The sequence below is a fragment of the Talpa europaea genome (assembly GCF_964194135.1).
Source record: "Talpa europaea genome assembly, chromosome: 12".
Lineage (NCBI taxonomy): Eukaryota > Metazoa > Chordata > Mammalia > Eulipotyphla > Talpidae > Talpa > Talpa europaea.
Window position 1 is genome coordinate 24,765,446 of NC_140079.1, and position 12,188 is coordinate 24,777,633.

Sequence of the window (12,188 nt, forward strand, 5' to 3'; positions counted from 1 at the left end):
ACTTAAATGAATAGGAATTAAACTTTAAAATTCAGCATCCTAGACCCAAGAGTCATATTTCAAGTGCTTGTTGGTCCCTGGTAGTAAGTGGCCACCATATTGACAGCGGAGATTGTGTTCCATCACTGCAGAAAGTTCTATTGGGTAATGCTGGTAGAGACCTAGGGGTCAGGCTCAACACATTTACTTCTTCCTCTCCCAGCAAGGAGGGCTTAATCAGAAAATGAGAAAGACCAGGAAGGGATGTGCAGAGGCTCTTAGGAACCACAGCGGAAGGGACTGGGCCTCCAGACTCCAGTGTCAACCACCCATGCCAACACATGAACACATGCTGGGTGTTCACACATGCTGCAGAAAATAAGAATGATATGCATGTGTGCATGCAAATAGGTGCACACACATAGCATATATATTTGATAATGGACAGTGATGACAAAAGTAGGCTTGATTCCTGTCCTCATACAGTTCACGATCCAGTGGGGAAGGCAGGTGATAAAGCAAACAATTCACAGAGCTGTCAGCTTTGGTTGGAGGGGCAGGGCAGTCAAGGAAGCTTCCCAGTTAATGACATCTAAGCTGAGACCCAGAGAGCCATTCAGGTAGGCACTTCAGCTTCCACAATACATCATAGGACCATACCCACACACCCTCACACACGCACACTCTTCATTCACTGAGTCATTGTCAGTCACTGAGTGTTTCTTAAGTGACTGCTGTGAACATGCAGGGCCAGATCCTAAGGATACAGTGATCATTGATATAGGGGCAGTCTTGGAGGAAACAGCGAGCGCATAGCAATGCAAATAATCACTTCATTACGGTCGTGCTAAGTGCATGATGATGGAAAAGTGCAGGGAGATGGTGCATGTGTAACTGGGGTATCTGACCTAAACCAAGTCAACCAACAGGCACAGCAGGAAGAGACATCTGCCCACTGTGTGGGGATGAGAATTCATCAGGCTCACTCGTACATTTGCCCCTGCACACATGCACACACGCCCAAGTACTGCCCTCCCTCACCTGTCTTCAGACAGCCATGTATAGGCCTTATTCAGCGCATTCCTAGACACCACCCACATTTTCTTCCCGGGCTGACCTTCAGCCAAAATTGGACACCTGTTTCTTCATCTCTCACCAAATATCCATGCAGCTGATCTGACCAAAGTGGCAATTTAGGCACCCGGTGGGGAGGCCCCAGGAACTGAATAGTTCTCCAGGCCAGGGCGTGAAATGTTGCCATCTAGGCTGATCATGGGGACTGAGGACATTCTCAAGGAGTGGGACTTTGGGAGAAGACGTGATGGGAATGTGGGGAAGGGTCCCTGGTGGTTTCTGAGCCCGACCAGCTGCAGGTCTCTGTGTATGCGCATGTGTGAGCTCTTGATGTCCCCGCAGGCACCCTCTTTTCCCGCTCCTGACGCTGCTGTTTGAGAAATGTGAACAGGCCACCCAGGGCTCTGAGTGCATCACCTCCGCCAGCTTTGATGTGGACATCGAGAACTTTGTCCACCAGCAGGAACAGGAGCACAAACCCTTCTTCAGCGATGACCCAGAACTGGACAATCTGGTAAAGACCCTTCAACCCCCACCTTGACTAGGGTGGTCGTACCCACTGATTCCCACTCTAGAAATGATCCTTTCATTCATTCAATAAACAATTTTGCATGCCCGCCTCCCCGTGGGGCAAGTAATAGACTCGCACTCTGGCAGCTGAGAACTCTAAGTCTCTTAAACCAGGAGTTGCATGTACAGATCCTGCTGCCAAAGGCTCCCCTTCTCTGCCCACCCAGCCACTGCATCTCACTCAGCCCCCACCTGCAGTGCAGACAGGAGGAAAGAAGCAGCATAGAAGCCAGAACAGCAGGTTAACAATTCTAAGGACTGCCATCCTGGCATTTTTTTTTAAGATTTATTTATTTATGCATACAAGAACTGGGGTATAGGCAGGAGGTGTGGGGGGTGAAAGGATTCACCAGAGACAGAGTGGGGAGTAGAGCAGGCAGATTAACTGAAATACACTGCTGAGGGGAGCAGCTGGCGAGACTGGAGAAGTCTGCTATATTATGTGGGTCACCTCCCTGTCAGGGGATCAAACTCGTAGCTGCGGATAGCTTCGTAGTGCTGCGTCTTAACCACTTTCACCACCAGGCAAGCTCCTGTCCTGGCATATTAGTAAAGCTGTCATGGGCCTGTCAGCTGCTGAGAGAAGCTGATGACTGGGGTGCTCCAGGGTAGGGAAGAAGGGTGAAAGGCATACTCAAGCACTTCAATAAAAAGGCCTGGAGACACAGTCACATTGGGAGAAAGACCAGCAGAGGTCCTGCCCAGTTAAGGAAATGAAATAGCTCAGACTCCCCAACCTAGCTTGTCATCCAAATCATCATGGCAGTTTAAAAATACACATTCCTGGGCCTCCCTGGTGGCGCAGCGTTTGAGTGCTGGGTTGCGAAGCTGCCCGCGGCCTCTGCGGCGCCGGTTCAATCCCTGGCTGCTCCCCGGCCACCAGAGGAGGGTCCCACATGGCGCGCAGACCTCTCCTGCCGCCCACTGCTCCCCTCAGCAGTGTACTTCGGTCCTTCTGCCTGCTCTGCTCCCTGCTCTGGCTCTGGTGAATTCTCTCACCCTCCCGCGCTTCTGACTGTACCCAGTGCTTGTATAAATAAATAAATAAATAAATAAATAAATAAATAAATAAATAAATAAATAAATAAATAAATAAAAATAAAAATACACATTCCTGGAAAGTATGGGAATCCTGGAAATTATGATTCAGTAAGTTTGGTGGACCCTGTGAATCCACATTTTTAAAAGTTTCCCTGGGTACTAGCAATCCTCAATGAAATCAGGTAATCACTGGGCAGAGAGGACATTGGAAATTCTCCTGTAGCCCTGAGAATTCCACAGAGATGCAAGGGGCGGGAGGCTGCCCTTTTCATTCATCACAATAAATTCCAGACATCGTGGAATTATTAACCATAATTCTTGATTTTTCTGTGGGTAGGTTACTCAGATTTTAGAGTGACTCTGGAAATTCTGCACAGCTCTCTCCCACAAATGGATAGATCAAAGCCCTGCCCTCTTGGATCCTGAGGTTAGCAGGTACCTACTCCCAAAAGGAATCAGAAAAGCGAATGTGGCTCTGAAAAGGAAGGAAAGACACATGTGCTCACATGCATGTGCTCACACACACACAAGCACGCAGGCAAAGGCACATAGGTATACTGCAGAGCAAGTTGTTCTGTGTTGTGAGTTATCTATATGCTGCTTTGCTCAAGAGCTGAATACAGTGCTTTACTGAGTCCAGGAGAGCTGTGATGAGAGAGCATCCTGGCCTGCATGTGTGAAGTGTTGTGACTAGTGACAAGCACTTAGAAAGGGAACAGGCCACGGCCAGAGCATATGCACCTGCCTGGCTGCTACCAGGAGTACTGGCATAGATCTGTGAGTGGCCCAGGCCCATCTCTGCTCACCCCTGGCCCCTTCCCTAATTGGGATGGAGCAGCTACACTTCCCGGGAGCCCAGACCCTGTCTCTCAGGTCTCCTGGGGGAGTTTTCCTGTGCAGGTTCTTAAAATGGTTGAATAGTAAGGGCAGCCTGGTCAACAACTCAAAATCTCAAGCTAGCTATGGCTGAAAAGCAGGTGTTTAGAACCTAAGGCACCCTTGGAGTAGGGGATGAGACTCTCATTTCTGTGGGTACCACAATCAGTCTGGGGGTGCGGGTCCACTCACCTTACCTGACACAAAAAGAAACCAAAGCCTAAGTTGGTAGTTAGGAGACACCTAAAATCAGGCTAAGTAAAGTGAAAGAAAATTTAAGCTTTCTTAAGATGCTGAGGTCCGAGGGAAACAGACCTCACCTTCCTTGCCCACCACCACTTGCCAGGAGGGCTATGGGAGCCCACCAGGGACAGCCTCCTAGTCCAGAACAGTCTGGAAGACACCAGAAGGGTGACCAGCTCATGCAGTCTTCTCACCCACACTAACTAGGTCTCTCTGGGTTCTGTGCACCCAAAGAATCAATTTCCTCTCTCAATCCAACAGAACTCAGCTAAGTGTTTGTCTGCTCCATGCTATACCTGACCTAGGGGGGGTGTGTGTGCATGTTGAGGAAGCTCCCCAAGGACCCCAGATGTCTGACCTCCCCTGGTCATCTGTCTTAGGCAAATGGGCTTAAAGTGGTCCAGTTGGTGCCTCTGTGCTTGGACTGACGTGGTCCTGATTTGCCCACATGAGTTAGCCACAGTCAGTGGCCCGTTGATTAAAACAGAGGCCTTTAAGTAGAGAAAACTGAAGAAGCACTTATAGACCCAAGGACTGAGCCTAGTTTTTCTGCCACTTTAATGATTTCACCCTTTTGAAGCTCGGTTTCCTCATCTGTAGACTCATACACCTAGCTCATCTGTAATAATTAAAAAAAAAAAATTAATGAGGTGGCTTATGGAACTAAATGGCCTTTTAAAATGCACAGCATCCAGAAGGTTAATCTCAAGTGTAGTATCTCTAGGCCGAGGCATTCCAGCTTCCCATCTTCACCTGCCCCCATCAAAAAACCTGGTGTGACCAGAACCCAGAAACTTTATTTGGGGGGTCAAGAGGTGCCCTTTGCCACCCCACTTGTGTTGGGAGGGGGGAGATAAAGAGGCCAATGCAGGAGCCATCATTAGAACAAGAATCATGTAGCCAGCACAGCCGAGATGCACATAATTAGAAATTAGAAAAAGGTCAGATCGCGTCATTATCAGCTCAATCAGCTGCCGAGTGCCACAGCCAGTTAATTTGGCATCTGTATTTTTTACAACCCCGCACACGTAGCCCAACGGACTGTAACTCTTTATCCGGACAGATATACTGCGCAGCAGAGCAGGGACATAAAATGAGAGACCCCAAGCAAATGAGCTGAGATAATTGAGAGATTTATTTTTTATATATATGTGTGTCAGGGCGGCTTGCCTTTGCCCTTGAATGTTGACTTTCATCGATGGGATTGTCAGGAGGACACCAGGGTCCGCCCAAAACTTTGTCCCACCCTGGACCCCCCATCGCACCCTGACCCTGCTTTCCCGCGAGCCCATGGTCCCCCCCAGGCCCACATTTGAGCATGAATTCTCCCACCTCCAGATGCTGGCCTCCCTCCTCCAAGCGGATTCTCATGTGCTGCCTTCCCATTCCCAGGTCTCTCCCAGACAAGTTCCCATGGGAAGGGCTGCCAGCACTCTCCCAGAGCTGCACAAAGATCAGAGAAGCTTCCAGATTGCAGGACTCCCAGGGAACGTGCCTCCCTGGCTAGCCAGCTGCTCCCATTGCACCCGTGCTGGGAGGAAAACTCAGAATCACACCCAATTGGGGGATGCACAACCACAGAAGCAAGTCCATTTTATAGATGGGGGCACTGAGGTCCAGAGGAGGGAAATGATTTGTCAAGACCCAAACCCAGGCCTGCCAGCTCCTATTAGGTCAGCCTTTTCCCTGCATAGCCCACCGCTTTTCCTCCTGAGGGAAATAAAACTCCTGTTTACAAATAGTACCACCACCATCTCCCCCACACATAGTCCCCCTGCATTTCACTGTAATGGGGGTGGCTTTCCACCAGTACCCCATAATAGCCAAGCTGGCTAGAGCCCCTGGTTAGCTCCCCCAGGGATGCCCTTCACTCCAACTCCCACCCCACCCCTAACCCCTAGTGCTCGCCAGGCCTATTTTTCACCTGGCCCAGCAGCCTCTGACTGGCAGTCTGTAAAGTTTGTAAAATTTGCAAGTTCCCCAAACCCCTTTGAAAGGTAAAAGCTTTTTGTTTTATAAAATCTGATTTACGGGCCCCCAGTGCAGGGCCAAGGTTTTATATATTATGCAAGATTTCAAACCGAGGCTGTAAAACGTACGGTTTCAGTTTCATGCATGGAATTTTTTTATGTGTAAATTTTTTAACATTTATGGGGCACGTTTTAATGAGACTCTGGTGTGGCTCGAGGGACAGATTATGGCTGTCTGACCGCAAAGCCAGCTCCAAAATGGGCCCCCACCCCCTTAGGCCCCTGGGCCCACTCTGAAGAGGCAGGGCCTGAGGCCGGAGGCTCTGAATAAAAAGTCACGGGAAGGAGTCAGCTGAGCTCTGGGCCCACAGAGACCCGGGGCCAACACCATTCAGAGTCATTCACTTCAGCCTACAGTGCAGACTCTGCCCAAAGAGGAGCAGAATATCCTGCGGTAGCCAGGAAAGGGAACGATAAGAAGAATCAATGCCAGGGATAATTAGAATCTGTCCAGAACTTACTAGGTGCCTGGTGCTATTCCAAACACTTTATCTATGTTATCTTATTTAATCCTTTTTCAAACCCACGAGGCAAATATTATTGTAAGCCCCACTTTAAGATGAGACGATAGAGAGGCAGGTGAAATCACTCGCTTCAAGATCACAAGTTAGGTAAGAGGCAGAGACAGGAGTCCCTGAGTCCTGGAGTCCCGGGGCTACCTCCCAGCAGTTACAATGCTCTGCAGCTAATCTTCTCTTAGCACTTTCTATGTGCCAAGCCTTGTTTTTAGCTCTTTGCTAATCACACCAATGTAATCCTCAGTGCAACTCCAAGGGAGTCACTATTGCGATCTCATTTTGCAGATGAGGAAACTAAAGTGCAAAGATGATCTGAATTGTCCAAAGTCTCCCCATAGGTTCAAGACTCAGCCTACCAATCCCATTGGCTTCATCTCCTGCTTTGCAATTTAATTCTCACAATAACCCCTTGAGGGAGTGATTATCCTCCCCCCTTTACAGAGGAGGAAATCAAGAGCTAAGAACCCCATGTTCCCCTGTTACAAGGCTGGAATTTGCACCCTGTGAGGCTAACTCCCAAATACCACCTTCTTCCCTCTGCAGCACGTGACTTCACATTCTGAGGACTACATGGGGGAAGTGCCACGTTATTGGCTTAAACGTGATTTAACTTGTTATGCACAGTGGTTTCCAGCAAATGGTCATCCCACCCTCCAACCATTTGGGAGTCATTCAGGCCCTGGGATTCACCCTTCTTCCATGTCCCATCCCCATTCCTTGTTGCAGTGACCCCACACTTCCAACTGGTCAGGCTGAGCTCATCTGATCTGGAAAATTTTCTGACTTGGCTTTGGCCGCCCTATTGACCTGCAGGAAATATCGGCACACTTTCAGGAATGCGTGTTTATAAACTCCTCTGGTCTGTAAGTGAGGGGGAAGAGTTCCCACTTCCTGACTTGCAGCAGCAGGAGGGGATGAAAGGAATCCGCCCTGCCCTTGGGAGCAAGGCCACCTCCCTAATTGCTGCATGGAATTTAGCAGGTCACCTAATCTCTGAGCCTCATCTCCTCATCTCGAGGAGAGTGATAATATTTCTTGTGTGTCCCTGTGATTATCAGACTCAAATGAGATCATGGAGAGAGAAGCATTTCATAAATTACAAAATGCTATATATAAAAATGTTTTGAAAGGCAAGGATTTATTCCTCTCAAGTGAAGAGGCCATGATCCTAGAAGAGAGGCCACTTTTTAAAAAGGAATTTGATGGTGGAGGGAAAGTCACGTTGGCATAAAGAATTGACATTTATCATATGGCTACTATACACCCAGAACATTTGCAGGCATTATTTTATTTCTTTTTCAAAACTCTACAGTGTAGGTATTATCATCATCTTAAATTTTACAGATAAAGTTAAACTACGAGTTCAGAATATCCAGGCAGGAAAGCATGGTTTTGGGGGTGGCGGGGGAGCATCATGTCATGGGACCTCATTGGAAATGAGAAGCCCCAGTCCTGTCTGCTTTCCTGAGACAGGAAAGTATGAGACTCTGATGTAAGGTTATCTCTCATTTTGCTTTTTGGAAGAGTACTTCTTAGAAGAAGAGGGCTGTTTCTTTATTTTGAAGAAGGAAGGAAGGGAAGCTGAAAGATGAAGCAAAACTTGGGGAAAAGAATGCAAGACACATCCATTATATTTGATGGTGATACTAAATGTAATGGAATTGTTCTTGCTGTGGAAGATTTGGGATAACATTTTACATGATGCTGATCACTTAGAAAAATAGTTTAAAAAATCAGAGTTTTATTCTAATGTATATGCCAAAACACAGAATTGCAAACACATGGGCTAGAGGTGATGATTACTAAACATAAATATAGAAGAAAAACTGGAAATGATGATTATTTTCCCACTAAGTGCATATGGAATAGCATTAGCAAAACCAACAGGATGTTAAGAATGATTAAAAGAGGTTTGAAAAGTATATAAATTTGCTTTTCTGTGGTTTAGAAGGTACTTTCAGATTATTATCTCCCTGAACCCTTGTCCAGTCTTGTGAGTTAAGGATGATGATTATCCCCATCTTACAAAGGAGGAAACTGAGACCCAGAGAAGTCATGGAACTGGCCCAAAGTTACCCAGTTTTCAAACAGTAGGCCTGGCCTCAAATTGACTGGAAACCCCTCAGGCTTTTGCTGCACTGATGCTGAGCAGCTGCCTCACATTAACCACATTGTCCATCTTTTTCTCTTACCATGAATAGGTCCTACATATTCATTGCCTTGGAATACCATTATGATTTACTCTCTCTTCCTAAATCTTTAAATCAAGTCTATTATTCCATAAAAAATGTAATCCTCCAACTGTGTGTTAATAGACCAAAAGGTAGGTCCGCTTCTGGCCACTGTGCACCAGATCTAGTTTAAACAACTGTGCGTATTTCACTTGAGTAAAGCACCTCTGGGTGGATTTTAACTTTTATCTTCTTTTGCTTATTTGTATTTCATGATTTTTTTAATAATATGTATTTACTGACTAGGTTTGAATAGATGTGTGCACTTTGTGTGTAAATGTGTGTGTATAACTACATGAAAAGATTTTAAAATAATTAAGTAAATAAAATATCCATTTGAAATGAATAATCCAGTAAAGGAAGGCTCAAAGAAGAAAGGGGAGCAGAGGGAAAGGAAGGTAGGAAGGAAGGAATGAAGGAAAGGGGAAAAGAAGAAAGGCTTAAGGAACTGGGATTATTTTGTCTGAAGAAAAGAAAGTTACTTGAACAATTTATTCAAAGACCGATGACTGGTCCAGTGTTTGGGTTATAGCAAGACTTGAGATTTGTTGAACAGCTAACACCAAATTAACAGAGTTTGTATTGGCGGAGGTCCCTGATGTTCTTGATGCCAACAGAGCAAGCATTTCTATGAAGGCAGGAGACATTTTGGTTAAATGGAAGAAGGAGCTTCTCAGTCAGTAGATTAAGAGAACACAGAGAAGCTCTGATGCAACAGAGACTGGGAGAACTCAGGCAGAAGATGTCACCACATGTCCTGGAGGACAACCTCACCTAGAGGTTGTCCACCTCACCTCACCAGACCCCTTCCAGCACCATGAGAGAAGTGAGGGCAGGAGTCTTGGTAAGGCTCAGAGAAACAGAAAAGGAAAGTCTCCTGACAGTGCAAGCCTCTGTTTTCACCCATGGGGAAGCAGACCACTCCACTGCTGAGGTATTCTGACATTCAAGGGCCAGCCAGGGGTGCAAGAGATGAAAACAGTGGGTGAGGGAACATCACCAGAGAGGGCTCTGGAAGTCCTAAACATTAATGTCTCCAAACTTATTTGGTTTTCCTAGAACCCCATACTTCCTGCCACTGAGCTACTGTCCCCCCAAACCATGCACCCTTTAAACTATCATTTTCTCTATTTATATACCTCTCAAGAGTCTGTATTGAGGGTGACACAGGCATCCTGGCTTCATCTCCTAGCTCTGTCAACTACCAGCTGTGTGACTTTAAGCAAGTAAAATTTAATCTCGCTGGGCTTCATTTTCGTCAATTCTAAAATATGGGCAAGAATGGTAGCTACTTGCAGAGGTGGTTGTGTGGAATAAATAAGGTAGGGCATGAAGGGATTGAACATGGACCTGAAACTTAGTAAGAATAAGAAATGTTTGGGTATTATTATCAATTATCATGAGTATTAAACACCTGGTACTGTGTCATTTACTCGGAGAGACATCAACCAAGATTTCTGTGGCCAAAACAAGTAGAAAAGTTAGGCAAGGCCAAATATTTATTCAGTAGCACATAATCCATACTGAGGTCACTGTTCTCCTCTTCATTTGGGACAGCAGTCTCCGCCCCACAGGGGGAGGACTCCCCTCGCACAAGACCCTGTGATTGAGCCCTGCATGAAGACACAAAATTGTTGGTTTTCTGTCTTTGAGTGACACTTAGTCTAATTCAGTGCTCCAAGAGCCCTTAATTAGTTGAGTACAATCCCTGCCCATCAGACGATCCAAATGCCAACCCAGGGAATCCGCAGTCGCTCCCCACTTGAAATGCCAATGAAGCCCAGAAAGGGGTGTTACGCTGGCTTCTAGCCACGCAGATCCACTCGCAGTCAAACTCTCTGGGAAAGATTGCCTTTCTTGCTTCTGTAGGCCTCAAAATGCAAACCAAACGCTGGGAAGGTAGGATAAAACAGGGGCTCCTGTGTATTGCTTATGTCAACATAAATAGGTCTCAAAAGACAACAAGCCCCCACCTTTTTTTTTTCACTTTTTATTTTGCTATAACCATAGATTCACAAGAACTAATTACTAAGGACTAATTAGAGAAGTCCTGATTTCCTTCTTGCATAACTATTTCACTACCAGAAAATTGACAGTAATGCAATCACCAACTTTACTCAGACATCCCCAGTTTTATATGTTCTCCTATGTGTTTGTATGTTTAGTTCTTTGCAATTTTATCATGTGTAGACCCATGTTAACACTATGCATGTCAACAATCCCTCTCTCAACTGCTTCACACGCCCCTTGGCAAACTGTGAGCTCTATGATTTTGTCATTTAAAAAATGTTTATAAATGGCATCAACAGTGTGTAGCCTTCTGAGATTGGCTTTTCCTTCTCAGCCCAATTTTCTTGAAATCCTCCCTACTTGTTGAGTATATTGAGAGTTTGTTCCTTTTTTGCTACTAATTACTATTCCATGATATGGATATACCACCATTCATTGATTCTCCTGTTGAATATATATTTTATCCACCTGTTGTTGTTTCCAGGTTGGGGCTGCTAGAAATAAAGTTGCTTTGAACATTCCCATATAGGTTTTTGTGTAAACATCTATTTTTATTTCTCTGGGGTAAATGCCCAAGAGGACAATTGCTGGGTTATCTGGAAAGCATATATTTAGTTTTCAAAGAAACTGCACCATTTTGCAGACTCCCCAGCAGTGTCAGAGTGATCCACTGTCCAGTTCCTTGCCATTGGTACTGTCACTAATTTTTATTTTAACCATTCTGAGAGGTGTGTAGTGAATTCTCTTTGTGGTTTTAATTTGTATTTCCCTGATGGTTAATAACATTGAACATCTTTTCACATGCTCATTTGCCATCTGCACATGCTCTTCGGTGAAATGTCTGATGCTGTCTTTTGCCCATGTTCTAATCGGATTACCTGTTTTACTGTTTACTCTCCAGAGCTCTTTATAGATTCTAGATATAAGCCCTTTGTCAGTTATGTGCTTTGCAGATATTTTTCTTGTAGTCTGTAGCTTGCCTTTTCATCTTCTTCACAGGGTCTTTGGAAAAGAGGACATTTTTAATTTTGATGAGGTCTAATTCATCAGGTTTCCTTTTCTGAGCTATGTTTTTGGTGTCAGGTCTAAGACCTCTTTGCCTAGACCTTGCTCATGACAATTTTCTCCTATATTTTTCCAAAAGCATTATAGTTTTATGTCTTCTATGTAGATATTTGATCCATTTGCGTTCATTTTGGCATGATATGTGTGGTGGACGTCCAATTTTTCCAGCACCATTTGAACAACCCTGTTTAAAAAGCAATTTGACAATATTTACCATGAGCCAAAAGAATCTCCAAAGCTTTCTTCCTTTCACTTCTGGGAACTCATCCTAAGGAAATAATGCAAAAGTATGAATATAAGCTATGTTTGGAAAAGTGTCCTATAACTTTTTTTACAAAATGGAAAAAATTAGAAGTGATAAATACCCAATAATAAGAGATTGATTGAGTATGGTACACACAGAGAACAATATGCAACTATTAAAAATATATTAGCTGAAAAACTTTCACCCATTTAACAGATATTTACTTGGTATCCATACTGAAAACTCAGTCTAGAGAATAGAGAAAATAATTCTGTCACTTAGAAAATATTTCGTAAACTAAAGAAAA

General features: G+C 45.0%; 1 protein-coding gene across 6 annotated transcripts in view; it reads left to right on the plus strand.

Moving 5' to 3' along the window:
• PKNOX2 (PBX/knotted 1 homeobox 2) overlaps positions 1-12,188 on the plus strand; it is a gene marked incomplete at its 5' end in the record, with an annotated part of 73,983 nt that overhangs the window by 27,365 nt on the left and 34,430 nt on the right. For all 6 annotated transcript variants that reach the window (XM_084250817.1, XM_084250818.1, XM_084250820.1 and 3 more), the window contains one exon: positions 1,396-1,567. In XM_084250817.1, the coding sequence (XP_084106943.1) occupies positions 1,396-1,567 (172 nt within the window). The remainder of the gene's footprint in view (positions 1-1,395; positions 1,568-12,188) is intronic.